This window comes from Pipra filicauda, unplaced genomic scaffold (assembly GCF_003945595.2).
Source record: "Pipra filicauda isolate LSUMZ 115617 unplaced genomic scaffold, ASM394559v2 scaffold17_size4572894_pilon, whole genome shotgun sequence".
Lineage (NCBI taxonomy): Eukaryota > Metazoa > Chordata > Aves > Passeriformes > Pipridae > Pipra > Pipra filicauda.
Genome location: NW_024104287.1, coordinates 2,382,137 through 2,402,880, shown reverse-complemented (window position 1 = coordinate 2,402,880; position 20,744 = coordinate 2,382,137). Strand labels below are relative to the sequence as shown.

Below are 20,744 nucleotides of genomic sequence, written 5' to 3'. Positions count from 1 at the left end.
GCGCATCACCCGGCGGTCGGGGCGGGGCCGGGCGCAAGATGTCGGCGCAGGGGGACTGCGAGTTCTTGGTGAAGCGGGCCCGGGAGCTGGTGCCGGGGGACCTGTGGGCGGCCAAGGCCTGGCTCATCACGGCGCGGAGCCTCTATCCCGCCGACTTCAACATCCAGGTGAGCGCCGCCAGTGTCGCACCCGGTCGGTACCGGGGGTGCCGCGCGGCCTTGCTGCGGGCGCTGCCTGATTGACAGATGGCTCGGCCAATGGGGGCGGGGCCGTGGGTTGCCGCGGTGACGTAGCTAATAATAATAATAAAAAAATTAAAATACCTCTACTACTTATGGGTTTTGTAACAGCTCGGGGTCTTTGCATTGCACTTGACTGGCTACAGACCTTGATTTCTAAGTTTTCTATTTGTGTAAAGATTAAGCCAGCGTGTTCGTAGAACTATGGAATGTTAAGGGTGGGAAGGGACACCCTAAAGGTCATCTAATCCCAATCCCCCTGCCGTGGGCAGGGACGCCTTCCACTAGACCCGGTTGCTCCAAGGCCCATCCAAGCTGCCCTTGAACACTTCCAGTGTTGGGACATCCACAAGCTCCCAGGGCACCCTGTCCTAGTGTCTCACCACCCTCACAGTAAAGAATTCCTTCCTAATATCTAATGTAAACTTCCCCTCTTCGAATTTGTACCCGTTACTCCTTGTACCCCTTACCTATCAGTATGGTTCCTGGCAAAGAGTCCCTCTCTGGCTTCCCTGTAGGCCTCTTTCAGATATTGGAAGGTTGTTAATGTTAATAATTTTAATAATAAGTATATTATCTTACAGAAGTTTATACCTAAATTAATGTGTGATTAGGCAGTCTGAACTCACTTCCTAATTTCTCCAACAAATGTTGCAGTCTTTTAATTTTCTGTTAGTCAGTGCTGTAGCAAATTGAGGACAGTTTTTTCAGAGTGGAAGGACTAATCCGATTCATAAAGTGTTCTAGAAAGGTAATGTTCTATTCTTTCCTCCTGCAGTATGAGATGTACACTATCGAGAGGAATGCTGAAAGGACAGCATCTGCAGGCAGGCTGCTCTATGACATGTAAGTAATCAGAGCTGGAACCTTACAATTATACCAGGTGCTCATTTCTGTAAATTGTCAGACTTTTCCAGAAATACAGTGTGAGTGTTCTTGAAAATCCATGTGGATTAATTAAGCAGAAAAGTTCTAAATAATTAAAAATAGACAGTAAAAAGGAAGGTTTTATTTTATATTTTGCCCATGCACATATTTTCATGGAAAGGTTTTGCCATGGAAGCAGATTTTGAGGTCACTGTGCATTCCTTGCCTCAAACTTTGTTACAGGTTTGTGAATTTTCCAGACCAACCTGCTGTATGGAGGGAGATCAGTGTTATTACATCAGCACTAAGGAATGACTCACAGGACAAGCAGACACAGTTTTTAAGAGGTAAGGATTCTCTATCCTGAGGGAAACTAAGGATAAACCCTCTGTTTACATATCTAGTGTGGCAAGTAAGTATCAGTCTTTTTAACTTTGCTTGTGGGCTGCAGGGGTTTTTTTTCTCAACTCGGCCTTAGAGACTTCGTTTGGTGTGTTAGGCTTAGGAAAATAAAGGGATATGACAAACTGATTCCTGTTGCTTTGTCACTGATATGGGTAGAGTGAGTCTGCCAAAACAACAAGCACTTAGAAAAGAGATTAAATAGGGAATAAGTGGAGTGGGACTTGTGACTCGTTATCCCACAGGTTGCAGAGAACAGTGAATGGTCATAAAGATGGGGTGAATTCATATGTATGAGTGAGGGTTATGAAAATGAGCAGTGACCAGAAGGGCTTGGCTGTTACTGCCGGCAGCCACAGGCAGTTTTGAAAGCAGGATTTATGCCTGAGAAATTATAACCTGCTGTTTGAATACATGTTTCAGAAGCTCTAAGGATAAGCAGTGTGTAGCTCTGCATAAAGGCTATTCCAGTTAAGAAAACATTTGATTTTTCATGGAGTGTGTTTATTTTTCAGAGCAAATACATTAAAACATACAGGGAGAATATGTTAGTTTCTTTTTGGTGTTTCACTGGAAGTTTAAATTGGAAAAAACTAAATTTTAATAATTAAAATATTAATTGTAAAAATGGAATGTAAGTCAAAAATAAATGAATGGTCTTGAAAAAGCATCTTGAAATGTTGAATACTTAAGTATTAGGATTTTGAGTATTCCACTCATTAGCAGTCTTACTTGTTAATTCAAGTTCTCTGCACCCGAATAAACACAGATAAAGATTAATTTGGTCTTCTTTGAAAGGAACAGATTTTTTTTTTTTTAGTCATGGGTATTAAAAACAGAAAAAAACATAAATCCCTTTCACTCTACATGGCAAAGTGCTGTTGACTCATCTTTTACCCTTTTTCAGTCAGCTTTACAATTCAGACACAGCAAGCTAAATGTCTTAATTTTTTTTTTTTAAGGATTATTTGAAACCCTTCCTGGTCGGGTCCAGTGTGAAATGTTACTGAAGGCAACAGAGCAGTGCTTTAACACACTAGAAAGGGCAGAAATGCTACTATTACTTCTACGACGTTTCCCAGAGACTGTGGTGCAACACGGGGTAAGAGAAGAGAAGCTTGTAGTAATTGTTCAGGATATTGACACTCTGCTTCTTGAGATTTTGCTGAAATGTGTTTTCCTTTGCCTAGTGAGGGGGTGACTCTTTTTATTCATGTTTAATTGTGGCTAATAGTTCAGATTGCTGTATCGTGAGGTTACCACCAGCAAGGAATTAGGCAGAAAACAAATGGAAGCCAATAAAACAATCCTTTGTTTTGTAAATGAAAGAATATCAGTTATGTATGACTTTCACCTGTCTGTGCATGTCTTTACTAATGTAGTCACATGGCATGGTTTTTTTCTTGTTCTTGTCTTGCTGTCTTCTGGAATTGCTTTTCACCTGTTATTAATTATGGACAGTTTAACTATACTTTTGGAGACTTGCACATGCTAATCATGCATCTAATCATGCATCCACTGAATTACTGTTCAACCTCATTGAATTAGAGTTCAAAGTTTCTAGAACCACTGGTACAGTGTTTGATTTTCACCTCTGCTTACACAGGTAGGCCTTGGAGAAACATTATTAGATGCTGAAAGTATTGAAGACCAAGAATCTCCAGTGAATTGTTTTAGAAAATTATTTGGTAAGAAAATACTAATGTTCTTGTTTTACTTTTTAGTATGGCAAGATTTTGAGATCAGTAAAACTACTTTCAAGATACTGCGATTAGAAAACCACTTTAGTCAGAAGAGGCTCAGGCCACGTTAGTCCAGGCTGACCATGTAGTACAAATTGGTATTGCAGTCTGTCATGTGAGGTTCTTTGTGGTGTATGGTCAGCCAGAGATGGAGGCTTACATTGCTGGTTGAGAAACCTTACCTAGGACAAATAGAATAAAAAGCCCCACAAACCTAAAGAATTTTTTGGTTTGTTTTCTATTTTAGTTTGTGATGTTCTTCCTCTGATAATTAATAATCCTGATGTACGACTTCCTGCCAGCTTGTTATATAAATATCTGAATAAAGCAGCAGAATTTTATATTAACTATGTAACTAGATCTACACAGACAGAAAGCCAGTATCAAGGTAAGAATATTTTTACAAAATTAATCTTTCTTAGAATGCATTTTAGTAAAAAACGCATTATTTTTATCTAATGTAACATGTAGACAACGATTAATAGTAGAATTTGATGTTTCTTAGTTCTTTGATTCCAAAATACCCCATAGTGCTTCAACATACCTACCGAGAGGTAGGACAAAATGTCCAAGATGTCCTTATCCAGCCTAGCAGCTCCCTTGTATGAGGAGGCAGAAACGCCTACTACTCCCTGTTAGCCTTCTCGGTAAAGAATAGTTACCTTAAAAGCTCTGACATAATTTTTACATCTTCTTCTTGAAAATTGATCAATTTTTTGATTTCTTTATGAAGAGAAAAATGTGCTGGTTTTCCTAGGTTCACAAGATTCCTCTGATATTATGTCTCCAAGCAAGCGGAGCTCTCAGAAATATGTAATAGATGGTCTCACGGAGAAGTCATCCCAGATTACAGATCCTTGGGAGAGGCTATTTAAAATATTGTCTGTGGTGGGAATGAGGTGTGAATGGCAAATGGATAAGGGAAGGAGGTAAGAAAAGTGTACTTTCCCAGGTATTTCTTCTCAAGGAGAATTTGACTTTTTAATTCTGAAGGAGGTGCGTTGAAGAAGGATTTTAACACAAGAATTTTGTGTAAGTTCACAGCAGCTTTTCTTTCAAGACTGTACAATGTAAAGCAGAAATGTGGCTCTGGACAGCACTTTCAAAATAATCTCTAAACTCAATTTTTCATTATGGAAGTCATACATAAAAACTATAGTACTGTCAGGTGTCCTTTCCTATGTGCCTCTGCAAAGAGAAACATGGTAAATGTTCAGTGAAATTTTACTAGCATGTATTCCCAGCTTCCACTGATGGATGTTCTCAGCAGAAACATTAAGATTTTGATATTCACTGTGCATTCTTTCCTTTAGTTTCGGAGTCTGCGTAGCATCCTGAATTCTTTTTGCCTCTCTTCCCCTCAGAAGTTTTGGTGACATTTTGCATCGAATGAAAGATCTCTGCAGATACATCAGTAACTTTGATAGTGATGCCCATGCTAAATATAAGAATCAAGTAGTGTATTCCACGATGTTGGTCTTCTTTAAAAATGCGTTTCAGTATGTCAGCAACATCCAACCATCGCTCTTTCAAGGTTAGTTTCTAATATTTCAACTTCTGTAACGAGTGCATTGTGATTTCATTGCTAATGTCTGAGAGATCTTTTCTCATTAGCCTTTTGAAACGGTCATCTTAAAAAGTGATATTGACATGAGTTTTGTTATACTTCTCTGAAGCCATTAATCTTACCAGGAGAAGTATTTCATAACAGCTGCTGTAGTGGATCAGACCAAAGATCAGTGTAACTATAGTGGCTTCAGCCTTGACCAACAGAAGTTGTCTAGCAGGGAGAAAAGTAACAGACCAGACATCATGAGAAACATTTCTAGGATTGATTCTTACTCTTCCATCAGCATCATGTTTCTTTCATTTTTTCCTCTGATTTTTTTTCCGAGAAACTACTGGTGTTTCCCTGCTTTCCTTCAATCAAAATATTCTACAAAATGTTTCCATTAGACAACTGAAGATATTTTTGCATTGAGAACACACAACCAATTTATAATAAGGCAAAGAAAAACTGAATAGGAAAAGATTTCCTGAAATTAACAAGCTTCCAACTTGGCTTTCTTCAAGCATAATCTTCAAGATGTGCTTTGCATATTAATCCTAACTTGTAATTAATTTGTAAATTGAACGTTTAGCGTATGAATGTTATCTGTGTATTCTCCTACCCACTCAAATTTGCATTTGGGACATATCAGATTGCTTGGAACACCTTGAATTGTTTCTTCAGGGATTGACTGGACTTTTCAGAGGTGACCCAGAAGCTGAGGGAAGTTGTTAAATCTCCAATTTGTTAGAGTTTACTGAAATAAACAGCATCACAAATATGTGATGTATAATAATGTACATTTCCTGCTTTTTCACTCACACAGGGAATTCCTTGGAATGATAACAATTGTCACTGTAGGTAATTAGTACTTATTAACACTACAGTTACAGATTCATGATAAAATTATAATTTTAATTCCATGTGTTGTGATCATAAGTTTCATCACATTTTTCTGCATGGAGCAAATGATCATTTGACTGAGGAAGCAGTCAGTACAAAATGATGGGTTTTAAGCAGCTGTACAGAATGTTGGGTAACCAGTTGAATGGTGTCAGTAGATAGCTAAGCTCAGAGGACAAATGACGTGGTAACCTGTGTGCAAAGAACAGGTAGTCACTTTAACAAATACAGGAACTAATGGAGTTGAGTTTTTTGTTCTGTCTAGAGGAAAGAAGAGTAATGGTGGAGCAGGAAGATGCTTCAACTGTGCATGTAGTTCTCGCTGCTTGATTCTGAGTTGAGGAAGAAATGAAGTAAAGAACTAGTGAAAATGTTCCTTTTTAAGTTGTACAATTGAGTGTGTCAAAACTAGTTTTCAGACTGAACTGCCAAAAAAAGAAAGTATTTTGATGTAGCAAAGTGCAGTCCCTTTGATGCAGTGTTTGTGGTATCCTCTGTCATTTCCTGACATCAGGAAAGTATTTCCAAGACATCTTTTACTCATTTCTGCTTTAGCATTAAAGTCCAGTGGTATTCAGTGCCTTTCTTAGCCTTTCTATCATTAAAGTTTTTCCTCCTTCTCTTTGGAGGGTTTACTGTAGAAATGTAGAATCCTACATATTTTAAAAGCATGGTGGTGGGGAAAAATGCTGTCTCCTCCTTAATCTGTAGCTCTGAGATTAGATCTGTGACTTTCTTCTCATGTGCCTGGATTTGCAAGAAACCTCTGGAGGAAAAACTTTTCAATGCATTTCTCTTACATAATTCATATCTGCTTTGCTGGAGACTTGATAAATGAATGAGGCAATTCACATCTCTCCTAACTTTCAGGCTGCCTGCAGGCTTGGCAGGAGTTGCTATTTGGGCTGATGCCTTTAGGGGTTTATTTACAACACTTTCTGCTACAAAACAGTTAAAAACTCTGTTAGCTTACATTCTAGAGCCTGGATAGACAGAAAAACACAACACTGCTCTTGGTATGGCTGTGTAACTTTCAGTACTGTAAGAGAAGGTGTGCAGCCCCAGTCAAGGGTGAGATTAGGTTTTGGTTTCGTTTAGGACTGGAGGTTTTGGAATCTCTAGTGCACTTGGGGTACTGAGAAGAGAACACTTCTTGGAAAGCAGAGCACTTAGGTAGCTTTAATTTAAATTAGTATGAGTAAAAGAAAAACCCATTCTTTTCTCCTCAGGTGTTAGAACTAGGCAGCTCTTGAGGTTCTAACAAGGAAACTCTTCCAGCATCCCAGTTGTGGTACTTTCATATGTATTTCTCATGGATGCCATCTTCTGGATTATGTCTTAGCTCTATTTTCAGTTTGCATAGGTTAGATTCTGATATAGTGAAATACATGATGGTACAGGAGAGGTGATTTCAATCTGTTGTAGCCTTTGTGTAGGGGACATTTTGATGGTGGTATTTAGTTTGTACCTAGTCAAAGGAGATAACCTTATTTGTTAAGTATACCAGGTTGGTTATTTCTTCTAACATGAACTTCTATTGTATAGGACTCCTTACACATCACTTTTGAGTAGATAGGAAACCTTAAGATAGGTTCTTTTATGTCAATAGATGAAATAGATGAAGTAGATTGTCCTTCTACTAAACTCTCAAAATAGTTCTTTGCAATTATGAATGAGGCCTTAGCCTCACATCTTTCTACAAATAGAAACAGAAGAAAAGCACAAACTGAAAATACTTGTCTGCACTACTATCTTATGGGACAGATTTCAAAAAGAGAAAAGAAATTAATGGATTTTCCTTTTCCTTTATATTTCTCTTTGTCTGAGCTTTGCACATCTATATACAACTTGATTGTGCAAAAGGAGGAAATGTTTTTGGAAGGAAAGCTGTCTCAGTAGTGATCATGTACCAATGTTGTTTGAGATTAAGAAGTATTGTTCCTATTTTATATTTAATGAAACTTTAGTACTGGGATTTGAAATTACAGCTACCAGATCCCTCCGGGTGTTCTGTGACACTGGTGAAAGTAAAAATTGTCTTCTGTGTTTCAAATTGAGGCTTCTCTAGAGACTATGGAGAGTGAAGATGCGCTCTGGCAGTCAATTAAAGGTTTAATTCTGTTTACTGAAATCACTGGGATCAAAGCTGACACTGAGTGATCCTACCAGGGAATTCTTGTCATAAAATATACTCACTTCTTCAAGGCATCAGTGCCTGTCAGCATGTTGCTTTGGTTTCTCATGAGAATGTTTTGAGAATATTGCTGTGCTTTGCTATATTTGTGGCTGTTAACTTCAGAGCCATTTGCACTATTCATCTATTGAATTATTATACTTACATAAAAGCAAATAATACTTGATGAGGGAACACCTGCTGCCTAAGTATATCTTGTGACAGCTCCATAAGAAAAGGATTCAAAAATATTCTGAAGCTCTCAAGCAAACTCTCGTGATGTCTGACCTTTACCATAAGGCTGCTTTGAGGAAACCGTAGCTTTACCAGCATAGTTTGATCTTATGCAACTTAAGTGACTTTATTTCAGATTGTTTTCTCTAGTATTAGAGTCATTACTTGTGAAGGAAACAAAACCAGCTTGCTGTAGGCATGAGTCCTTTCAGATCAGTTTAGGGTAATTGTGAATTAATGTGTCTTTAAATCCAGGTCCAAATGCTCCAAACCAAACCCCACTGGTTCTTCTCGAGGATGTATCCAACGTCTATGGTGATACAGATATTGATCGTAACAAACACATACACAAAAAGAGGAAACTTGCTGAAGGAAGAGAAAAAACAATGGTAACTCTTCTAGACTTTTTAATTCATAGCAAGAATGGCATTGGTACTGGAATTCAGACAATAGTGGTTTTGGCGTAGATGTAATAGACATATTTTTAGAGCTATGCTGGAATAGCTGTTTATGACCACAATTTTCAAAGAGATTTTTTTTCTAAAGCCAGCAAGAATAAAACAATTTTTGCAGCAATTGCTGTGGACACATATGTACTGCTGTGAATATTTTAACTTGAAGGAGTTCAGCAGAGGCTGCAGAAACTCTTAGAAAGGTAGCTATAGCAGTCAGATGTTCTACAACTAAACTTCTGAAGTAATTGACTTTTCATGACTGGAACTGTCAGTATATATACCGCTTTAGTGGTAGAAAACCACTATTTTATAGAATTTCTCTGGTGGTAGAAGTACACACTTACACAAAAATTTCCTCTGCACTATGCCACTGTAGGCTTAAACTGAGTGATAAAGTTTAAAGTGTATGTACTTTAACAGATAATCTATCTGAAGCTCAGTGATGGTACACCATGTTTAAGAGAATAAATTTGCTTGGGATACTGCCTATCGTACTGTGTCCCTGAGTTTCTTAGTAGCAAAACAGAATGGTCTTATATTAAAACAAGCTAAGCAAAAAATCACTTAAAGGCACTTATACTAGGACCTTGGTATCTCTAATACATAATTGTTTTCTTGTGTTTAGTGGAACTTCTGTGGTTTTAGAGTCCTTTGAAATAAGTATAAATTAAGAAGTTAATATTTTTGTTTTAAAATGACTTTTAAGCAGAGCTCAGATGATGAGGATCCTTCTGGGAAGGCACGAAGTCGCCATATTACAGTAAACAAGGCAGATCTTGCAAACTCCATCGAAGTATTAGAGAGCTTCAAACTGGCAAGAGAAAGCTGGGAGCTGCTCTGTTCTCTGGAATCACTTGACAAAGGTAAGGCTAACTGCAGGCAGAGTTGCATTTATGCTTCATTGCTCTACATAGAAGTAATTTTACTGTTGTTAAAATGGAATTCCTGTCAATTATGAATCCTTAAAATTGAAATTGCTTTGGGTCCTGAGTATTTTTGATAAAAGTTCCAGTAAGGAGCTTTATCAGTTGTATTTCTGAATATTTTGTTCCTGTATTTCATTTCATTCTTGATGAAGCTTTGCTTATTCACTTCCACTTCTGTTGGAGCAGTTGTTCGGTAGTAGAGCTGATAATGCTGAGTGAGGATGTGCTGCTAATGGCTGCCTTAGTTTATGCTTAAGAAGATGTGTGTTTACTCTGTCTCTTCCTTTCTCATAATATCTGGTGTGATAATCTTGAAAAAAATTTCTAAAAAGCAGGGAAATAGTACCACCTAGCTGCTTTTAGGTTTGTTGGACACTGTGAAGAGAAGTATAATCAAAATCTGAGTGTGTAGAAAGAGAGTATTCTATATTTGAAGGATTTCATACTCTTACTGTTTTGGTGGGTTTTTTTTCCAATTTTAAATTGAGCTTTTTTATATACAGAATTGATTTTTAACCCAAAGCTATGAAATCCTTTATTTTCTCTTTTTCTTCTCTAACCACTTATGCAGAGTTCACCAGAATTTGTTTGTCATGGAAGACAGAGAGCTGGCTTTGGTTAAGAATCTTTCTTACAGACATGATCATCTACCAGGTAAAAAAAAATACAGTATAAACTAGGAAAAGCAACACAATTGTGTTGCTCTTCCTTCTAGAGGTAGCTAGTTTGATTAGCAAGTTTGACTGCTTATAGTGTCTACTGATTTTATGCCTTAAAATATAACCCTTGTGGAGATGGAGCTACACTGTTTGTAACACAAGCTGGGTACCCTGCTTAGGATATTCCTGTCCCAATAGCTGTTGTTTGAGTCCAGCTAGTTTTGGCATATGGAAAAGACCTCTCTGCAGGCATTTTGACCAGTGGATATAAATCTCTCTCTCTCTCTCTCTCTCTCTCTCTCTCTCTCTCTCTCTCTCTCTCTCTCTCTCTCTCTCTCTCTCTCTCTCTCTCTCTCTCTCTCTCTCTGTATATATACATAGTGTTATGGAAGAAAATGTCTGTCAGTGCATTATATTGGAACACAATTAGAGAGAGGAATTTTCAAACAGCAAAAGATTTGAATATGTCTCAGTTAATATTTATCATTCTCCTCAAAAATTAGGCGGATTGTGCCTATTCCAATACCACCCACAGAAGAAAGCTTGTTCTTTATTTTTCCTTTGGGGGTCTTTTATTTTTGCCTGTACTTGTTACCTGAGCAAGAGCTATTTCAAACTTTATTAGTCTAAATAAAGAAACTGTTAACTCAAGACTATGATTATTTGATTCAGTTACAAATATGATTTCGTAAACTGTTTTTTTAAAGTGGAATTCTGTTTATCTTGTCACTGCCCTGCAAATGATTGATCCACACTCCTGTACACAGCCCATCACTGGAGAGTGGTAGGCGAGGTTAAAATTTTGAAGGCTTGTTACTTGGACACTCTGTTTTGAAAGCTTTCTGTAAGGGAATTTTTAGTTCTCTTTTTCTACCTGTTGTATACAGAAGACCCTAACAGTATTGTTTTTGTATCCTTTTTAAAGGGGCAGTACAAAAAAGCAATCAGCAGCCTCCATCACTTGGCAGCTCTTCAGGGCTCTCATTCTCCACAGCAAATTACAGGACAAGGATCTCTAGAAAATCAGAGAGCACTAATCCAGTTAGCATCATGCCACTTTGCCCTTGGAGAATATCGGGTATGTACAGCAGTCCACACACTGGTCCTTCATCATCTGGCCCTGTCTTCTTCCTTTGAATTTTCCTGCTTTCAAGAGGGTATCAAGTATAAACCAGGGTCTACTGAAACATCCGTGCTTCAGAGGAAGAATTACAGTTCCTGCCATATTAGCTGACTATCCATTAGCAATTCTCTTTTACATATATATATAGTCTATTTGGTAGTTAAGATTTGAGAGTTTAGTTACAATTTTCCATAGCTACAAGTGTTTGAGTTGTCTGTAAATATAACCTTAAATTTGAATTCTTTAACTTTATTGAATCAGTTCTTAAAATTGAGGGGAAATTCTTAGATATAGGCTTCATATGGAAAGAAAAAGTAAAGAAACTTCTTTAATTGTCTTAGAAAATAGTTATCAACTAACAATGTAAGAGACTCTAGGTCAATATTATCTGACCTGACCTCTGAACATGCTTTACTTTTGCAATACATATTTTGTGGTTTTTAATATTACAGCCATGCATGGTGGTCTGAGGTCAGTCAGTGTCAGCACTGATAATAAAGTCTGTGTCTCTTAGGATCTAATATCATCCTACTGTTATTGGACAAGTGCTTTTGTCCCTTCTAGTTTAGTACTTTTTCACTGAAAATGTGATCATCTGTCCCCAGACCTCCTACTGTCTCTAGGAAATAGCATTAAAAATTCATTGAATTTGTCATGCTGTCAAATTGCCATTTTCCTTTCTATTTTTACCATGAACAGAACAAGCTTTACAAAACTATTCTAAGAATACATTTGAAAACGTAATCCTTCAAAATAAAATAGGTTTTGATTGCAGTTTTTGATCTGACACCCTTGAAATGAAGAATGGCAATACATATTTTTTCACAATTAAAATTATATATGTAGGCTCTCAGAGATTGTTAAAGGACAGCTCAGTCTTTTTGCTTAGCCAAACTATGCTGTATATTAAGTCCATTCAAGTTCTAGCAGAGAATTTTGCAATTTTTTTTTTCTTTTGTGGTGTCTGAAATTTTTAATAATTATTAACATACCTGAATTTTAAGAACTTTAAATTTAGCATTATCATGTCCCTTCTTTTTATAGCAAACATGTGAAAAAGTGCTTGACCTCATGTGCTATATTTTACTTCCAATACAAGAAGGAGGTAAAGTGCAAGAGGAGCAACCTAAAGTCAAGTCTAAATTCAGGAAAGGTATGGAGTTGCTACTATCCCTTCTTGGTTTTGTATTGTGGTTTTCATGCTGGTACCTCTTAAGGTATATTGGTGACAAAGTCCTACCACAGGAAAAGAGAAATGAAGAAAAAAAAATTAAAGGTTTAAGTTCAACTTTTGAATAATTCATAATTTACCTTCAAAGCTTTCTTCCCTACTTGAGATTGGCAACTGTAGATTTGTTCTGCTCCATTTCAATTTCTTTCAAACTTAGATAATCGTGAGACCGCTAAAGAACTGTTCTGTTGCAGGGTCTGATTTGAAGCTTTGGCCATGTACCAGCAGAGCTATCATGCCTTACTGCCTTCATCTGTTGTTAGCTTGTTTCAAGGTAAGATAAGGTCGACTGGGGCTTCAAGTTCTTTCCTGTCTTTTTAAGGCCTGGTTTACGTATCTGGGTTCCTGAAGCTGCATGGCCTTATCCCACTGCTGTGACTAAGTGCGAAGGGCTGTGCCTCAAGTCCTTCTCACCTAAATGGGTTGGTGAACAATCTTTTTTTCGAGGGGGTAGTGGAGCGTTGATGGGGGACCATTTGATCTCTCTAGTTTTGAGCAGAGCAGATAGAATTAATCTCAAAATTTTTGTCTCTGTTCAGACTTCCCTTTATATAGGGCAGTGGAGAGAAATTGATATCTTAGCTGGAAATTTCCAACCTACTTTAGAAGTGTATTTCATTTTGCCCTAATACATAATTTTTAAAGAACTTCTGTATTTGCACAGATGAATCCCATATATTTATAAAAGCAGCATGTGTTTCCTGATTGTCTCAATGCCATTTTTTCCCTGAAGCTCAGAGCTTTCACGGACAGCAGAGATGACATGGCGTTGGGCCACGTAGTTGTTCTGCTTCAGCATGAGTGGCCAAGGGGTGAGAACTTGTTCCTGAAAGCCATCAACAAAATCTGCCAACAAGGAAACTTCCAGTATGAGAATTTTTTCAACTATGTCACAAGTATCCTTTCTCTAACCAAGAATGTCACATCTTGTGCTGTAGCGTTGAAAAAGCTGTTAGATAGTTTCAGTAGTAGCTCTTTCCCTGAATCATATTTTGTATTTATTTCCATACCATGAAAGCCTCTTACAAAAGGTCAAGCACACAACAGACTGTAAATATGCTTCCTGTCACCTGTTCTGGCACTTGAGAGTACTCTTAAGTACGTTGCCATTGCACTTCAATTCAGAAAACCAGCAGCATAACCTGCAATGCAGAAAAAGGAAGTAAAAACAATCAGGGAATTTGAAGAAATAAACTTTCTTTACCTCTGACTGTGGATATGAAGAAATGAAGAAAGAAAAGAAATTACTTGATGTTTTTGCACTTTAAAAAGCCATTTCTCATAAATTTGTGGAGGATTAGGAATACATGCCTGTTATCTTTGTCGCTTTTAAGAATGAGGTACTTCAATAGCTGTTCAGTTTGACTGTCCTTTCAGCAATGTGGCTTCAGATGTGAGGGATAAGAATGAATGTTCTCTGTCATTGTTTCCCTACTCAAATCTTTAACGTTTTCCTCAGATATTGATATGTTGGAGGAATTTGCTTATTTAAGAACACAGGAAGGAGGGAAAATTCATCTGGAATTGCTGCCAAATCAAGCAATGTTGATCAAGTAAGGATAAAAAAGCATTTACTGTTTTCTTTGGAAAAAAAAAAGGGAGTATGTTCTGGTTGTCTTTGCTTTTATGTTATCTTCTGGATAGTTTGTCATGTCTTTGAGCTTAAATTTAAGGAGTTCAAATAAGGCCTTGAGTTTCTTTTTCTGACTCTCCTGCTGATCTGTGAATTCCTTTTGGGGGTTCTTCAACTTTAAACTTCTGCTTTTACAGAACTTTATTTCTGAGTGTGGCATTTGCTTTAGAATGATTCATAATGAAGTTATTACAGTAGTGCTCTTTCAACCAGACACTTGCACTTTACAGGAATTCTTTGAATAATTAGGCCTGAGTGCAAGGTGTTGTTACTAATTTGGCTGAACAGTAACACTGAACAGAAAGCACTATTCCTTGTAAACAAAGTTATGAAAGACCACGGAATGATGAAAAACTTTGGTGTAAAACATAAATTAAATTACACTCCAGCTACACTCTAATAACCTTTCTGTTAGAACTAGCAGGTCATCTCTTGCCATGTACTGAACAATCTTATTCTAGTTAGCTTATTATGAGATGCTAAAGGAAATTAATAATTTGGATTAACTTCCTAGGTGTTCTTACTTGTTCAGTCTTGACTCGGAACTATCTGCTGCAGGGTTTTGGTGGCAGAGTGTTTTGGAATATCCTGGTTGTTTATGAGAATATGATATTTTGCTTCATAAGAGGGGGACTGCTTAAAGTTTGTTAAATTCCACTTTGAGTCAATGTATTCTGGCTATCCATTAACTAGAAATGGGCTGAAGTTTTCAAAATGGGAGCCTAACGTTGGACAATAGGATCCAAACTTGGATTAGTAAATAGATTTTCCGAAGTCCTAGGTAACCAACATAAAAATGAGATGCCAAGTGTAATTAAAGAAAAGTAGAAATTCAAATACTTACTTATGTGACAGAGAATTTTCTCTTTTAAGGTCTAGATTTTCAAACTCTTACCCTTGCTATATCTCACTGCTTGTAACCCGCTGTATGAAAACAAGCATCAGGATATGCTGCACCACATATCATGTTAAGTAATAAGCTTTGTCAGCAAGAGGGCTTAGCGCTGAAGACTCTGCCTGGTAACTTCTCACCTGCTCTCTTGATTTCTTTGCAATAGTTCGGCGCTGTTTCTCTCGGCTCTGTTTGGATTGGCGTGGTAGCTGTTACTTTCTGTTCTGACCCCACTGGTCAGGAAGTAGGTAGCAAGAAGTTTCTAGCAAGACAGAATCTCTCTTTGACCTCCATTTGATCAGTGTTATGTTTCCTGAATGATGGAAATGCTTGTAGAAGGGCAGTCCATTTCTTTGTGCTTATTGAGCCAAAACAAATACCCTGTCCAGCTGGAAAAGCTGTGTATAGTGTCTTTTATGTGGGTCAGATGTGTAGGACTGGAAGCACTTCATCGGAGAGCTGGTGGAAGGGATAGTTCAGGGCGTAGGCCACTGATCGGAGATGACGTCTATCCCCTGGTACCGCAGATGTTTTTTAGCTGGACTGGCTGTGAGACCCAGGGGTGGTGTCACCCAACAGCATTGACCTCTGCAGTCCTGGTTAGCTCACAGCTTCCCCCAGCTGGGGTTTTCAATAAAGTGTGCCAGCATAGCCCTCTTTCCTGGGACATGGTTGGTAGGTAGGCTCAGTATCTGCAGACTGCTTATATCTTTCAAAACTATCACTAGTTCTGGTTGGATGAGCTGCTGCACCATGCTCCCAGGAATTAGCAGAGGCAGCTCAGATGCTATTCAGTCATTCTCAGAAAGACTCTGAGTTTGCCACCACAGGCCAGACATTAAGCAGTTGTTCCTTTGTCTGATCTTTGCTCAGCATAAATGTAGCAATCCTGCATCTCAGGTGATGGAAAATGTATTTCAGATATTGTATGTCTTTTGCAGGGACTTTTTTTTTTTTTGATGACTTATAGGACATTTCTCCCCTGTTGAATTCCATATTCTTCTTCCAGTACTTTTTTCTAAGTACCTTGTACTTCATAGGAAATTATATTCATTTTTCTGAAACCAGCAAAGCAAACTGCAGTGTGGTTTTCAGAAGCTGAAGTAAGATCTTGGTAGCCTGTAGACTTATAGTTGGGTTCTGCAAAATATATATACAGCTTGTATGCTTTCCCTTTGCTTGTATTCATTGTAGGAATAGGAAGGTCCATGGCTTTGGGTTTAACTGGTGATATAGCCAGCTCATTCTGTTTGTAGTGTCAACAAGATTTGTTCAATGACCTTTGAATTGAGCACCACTAAGTGCTTTTGAACTCCCTTCTAGACAAGCCAAATTTCATAGTTTTACTGATTATACATGTCAGTAGTTGCAGTGTTAGCTGGTGAGGTTAAAGAGAAAAAGAACAATATGCAAGAAGTTGCTGCTTATTACCTTGCTTCTCTGTTTGATAAAACTTACTCTAATTAATCTAATAGTAGACTATCAAAATGCATAAACTTGATCTGAAAGCTGAGTGTTCTGCCTCTACTCCATTCCCATCACATCTGTCCTTGGGGACAGAGAAGGAGAAGCTCAGTTGGTTTGAAGTGAAACGAAGTATCTTGAAAAAGTAATTTTTATTCCGATTGTGCACATGGGTACATATAGTTCTCACTGCAGATCTTGCAAACAGTAGTGAAGACAAAGTTGCACAGAATCCCTTTTGCAAACATCTGCCACTCTGAGACCAATAACATCTTGCTGGTCCTTTGTATTATCTGTTCCCCGTGTCCATTTTTGCAAGTACTGGACTCATTCATGCCAAGAACTCTTGAAAAATTATCTCATTTTATTGAATAATTTTTGTGAATATTTTATTTCAGGTTATTGTAGCCATATTAGAGTGTTAAGTGTCCCATCTTCATTTGACTTTTATAAGCATAGCTCTCCATCCATATCTGTTAATAAATTATAGATATAATGAAAATGCCCATCTGTGAGATCTGAAGGTAAGCACCTAACTCAGTATTATAGCTATGTAAGTGTGAGTTTTGTCTCTCTGCTCCCTTCTTAGCATCTATGGGGGTGAATGATGCACTCAGTACTCAGGTGCCTAATAAGATTTAGGTGACATTTTGAAAGACTTAGGTTAAGAAACTAGACCTGTACGCTGTATACCAAATTTCTGATTTCTCTTTTTCTTAAGTGGGGCATTGGATTTGCTCTAGGTTGGACATGTTATATTGTTATAGATAACACATAAAGATAAGAACTTCAGGGAGGAGACAAACTGTCTTTCAGCTGAGACACCTTTTGGGGGTCAGTTCATGTGGCCCAGGTCATAAATAGGAGGTTGCTCTGAGCAGGCATTTGTGCTCTGACGTTGTGCCATCCTCTAACAGCCATTTTTTTATGCAGTTTGAATTTGTAAAGGTGAAAAAGGCCGTCTGTGGGCTAATGAAAAGATACTTAGGCAACCTTTAACAAACACTGTCATGTACTCAACTTGGCCGATACCCACTGTGCATGCACTCGGCTTGGGCTCAGCAGCAAACCCCTTTACTCCAAGTTGTGATCTCTCCCAGATTGCTGACATGCTCTCGCCAGCTCTGGAGGGAAGCTCTGGTATCTGCAGTGCTCCTCTGATTAAATCTTTTCTGGCTGACATGCTTCCTAGGAAGAGCTATGACAGTTCATCCTAGTACAGCTGTGTATTGTTTTGTGCCTGCTGCTGTCCTTTTCCCCCAGTGTAACTCCAAAAATATGTGTATGTATTTAGACCACAGTTGTAGAACAGCCTTGCAATGAAATCTGGGGATATTTGCATGTTTGATGCTGTTAGGGTCCTGCACCCCTTTGGCTGCTCAGTGATCATATTGCTATGTGAGCTCACCCTAGTTTTTTTGTTGCTCCTTTTTCTGGAGAGTTGTTTTACACCGGAGGGGGAGTTGGTGTGTGGGTGTTTGAATGCTGCTATTTGCTGTTTTTTAAAGGACTTCTAGCCCTCCCATGGGGTTACTGCAGCAGGAATTCATACCTGTGCTACAGCCCAGCATACAGACTGCTGACAGGTACCAAGTGGAAAAACCCCACTCATAGTGTGCTGTGTTTTGTCAACATGTTTTACTGCCCATGGTTTTCAGCAATTTGTTACTTAATATTTATCTTTTTTTTTCCCTTCATTTGTGCCTACATTGCCTGGCAAACCATGTTGTTCTATTATAACATTTATTTTTCTTTTTCCCATAAGTTGCCAGTATCCGTGTCCTCTCAATTTAATAATCACTATTGAATTTAAACAATAATGTAGAAATACTCCAAAATTATACTGATGTTTGATCATATATTAGCAAGAGTATAGCCCTTCCTTCTCAAGATACTGGTTACTGGATCCATTTGTAGCTACTTTTCCTTATTTAGGTTGTTCTGAATTCTCTTTTCTGTTTTCCAGCTATAACATGACACACATCTTCCAAAGCGCCGCTGGCCCGCTCAGTAGCTGTAGGTTGTGTATTCTGCTTTAGGTTGTAACTGACCATAGCACTTGGCTGCCAGCAATGTTTAAAACAGTAAGGACTGAAAACAGGGCTTATCCCATAACCTCTGAATATGCTGGAGTGTTTTCAGTGTGGTTTTGCTTCACTTAGCCTAGCTCACTAAGGAATTGCCAATAAGCTCCAGGCTAGTCTCCTCTTTGCCTTTTTCATGTGTTGCAGAAGTCTCCACTGTTTTGGCAGAGAAGTCTCTTCTCAAATGCCAGACTTGCTTATTTAAGTGGAAGTTGGGTGGTATAGTTGGTGAGAGTAATTCTGAGATTTTTCCCTTTCTCATTTCCAGCATCTCTGGATTTGCATAGATGCCCTCACTCTTTATTTTTTATTTTCTTTTGTCTTTCAGAGTGGTTGCTGGGTTTGGACCAGCTCTTCCCTTCTTACCTATGACTCAGGACTTGTCTCAGCATTAGCATTATGCTTTTCTCTCTAAATTAGTTTATCCTTCTCCTTTACTAGTGTTAGGGCTCTCTTTCCAGGGCATATCTTTATTTCCCCTTCCCGAGTAGGGCTTGCAGGTAGATGTTACAATGTCTTGATCTTACTTGTCCAGTTCTGGACCAGTGCTAGTGAAGTGTAGTGCTTTGGTGCTGCAGAACATTGTTTTAAGGACAAAATTTAGTTGTTGAGTGCTACAGGCCAGTGCGAGGACAAAGAGCTGTTCAGATGAACGGCCTTTAACAGGGCAATTTCCCATGAGTTTCCCCAGCCAGCATTGCTCTAGCTTGCTCAATTTTGTTCTGTTTAAAAACAAGTCCTGAACTTCTGCTCAGAATAAATGTAATCCTGGCCTGGTGTCTAGAATCTCCATAAGAGCTGGCTTCTACTGATGCAGACTCACAGCCTGTCTTGATTTGGGTTTTATGAAATGTTCACTATGCCTTTCGTTAGTCAAAGCATTATCAGTGCCCCCAGGATTATATAGCTCCTTCCTGCACTTTGATACTGGTAGAAGATGCCCTCTGCTCTTCATGGTGGCACCCTTCCTCCAGAGAAAGCAAGTTCATCTTGCCACTCTTCTTTCATCCCCAACCATTTAAAGAAGTGATTCCAAGGAAGAAGCAGCCTGGGCAGCAAAAGTAGAGAAAAAAAATATTCCTTTCCCAAGCAAGGAAAATTCTGTACTTGCTCAGTTGAGAGAATAGATTTTCCTGTTAGCCAAAAGAGCAAAATTATTTCCTCCCCAACAGTCGTAGTAAAAGCAGTGAGAACATAGACTTTTAATGGAACTTCTGTTAAACGAATTGTAAGCTACTAAACACATGATTTTTAAAAAATAGCATAGCACGGGCTATTTGACTCTCATTATTTGACTCTCGTTATATAAACTCAGATACGGACAATAAATATATAATAAGTGACATGCAGTACCCTTTAAATTACTGTAGTCCACTAAATAACAATTATTTTATTTTGTCTGTCTCTCTTTCCTTCATGGCTTAAGGCATCATACAGTTACCCGGGGTATAACTAAAGGAGTGAAGGAAGATTTCCGCCTGGCCATGGAGCGCCAGGTCTCGCGCTGTGGGGAAAATCTCATGGTGGTCTTGCATAGGTTCTGCATTAATGAGAAAATACTGCTGCTTCAAACTCTTGCTTGAATGGACTGGATCATGATGCCATTTCTTTTGTGGAGACAGAGGAAGGCTCTTAATTGTATGAACAAGCAGCATGGCAGTGGAAAATCACTTGTTCAGAGAGTCAAAGAAGTTCCCTATGAGTTACAGGTTCTGCAGTACACAAACACTACTCAGAGTTTGTTCGCTGCTTAGTTTTTTTTATGTGGGTAGATCAAACTTTATAAATAAAACTTTTTTTAAGAAGTCTTCTGTAATATTCTATTTGTTTGTGGTTTTTTTCATAGCATAATGCTAAGGTGTCTGTCTTAGTTCTTTCCATCTTTATACATACACAGAGAACACAGCAAGGTATTTCAGGTTTTTTATTAGCACTAGTTTGGTTTTCAGATTCAGGTCCCTTAAGTAAATCCATGTAGAAAGAGGATTGCTTTGACTGAAATTGGGCAGTATCCAAGTGATTATACAAAGGCAATTGGAACTGGCCTTTCTGCACTCCTAGAGTGTAGCACATGAAACTCGGACTTCATCCATGCTAGAGGTATGTAACACAAAGGCCCAGAACATGCACAGATGGGCTGCAAACCTGTAGCAGCAGCCTGCTGATTA

At 38.4% G+C, this 20,744-nt stretch overlaps 1 protein-coding gene across 4 annotated transcripts; it reads left to right on the top strand.

The window, feature by feature from the left end:
- Positions 1–32: 32 nt before the first annotated feature.
- On the top strand, positions 33–20,394 carry INTS10 (integrator complex subunit 10). 4 transcript variants are annotated; one of them, XM_027721647.2, is made up of 18 exons: positions 33–167; positions 1,018–1,085; positions 1,350–1,453; positions 2,471–2,610; positions 3,115–3,196; positions 3,498–3,638; positions 4,008–4,179; positions 4,615–4,784; positions 8,365–8,498; positions 9,274–9,427; positions 10,062–10,144; positions 11,075–11,227; positions 12,317–12,425; positions 12,698–12,777; positions 13,237–13,399; positions 13,963–14,056; positions 18,001–18,078; positions 20,003–20,394. In XM_027721647.2, the coding sequence occupies exons 1-18, from the start codon at positions 39–41 to the stop codon at positions 20,157–20,159; spliced, it is 2,211 nt and encodes a 736-aa protein (XP_027577448.1). In that variant the 5' UTR covers positions 33–38; the 3' UTR covers positions 20,160–20,394. The 4 variants fall into 4 exon arrangements, with proteins under 4 accessions (XP_027577448.1, XP_027577447.1, XP_027577450.1 ...); XM_027721646.2 differs by having other exon boundaries at positions 39–167; positions 9,271–9,427; XM_027721649.2 differs by lacking the exon at positions 18,001–18,078 and having other exon boundaries at positions 39–167.
- Positions 20,395–20,744: the final 350 nt, after the last annotated feature.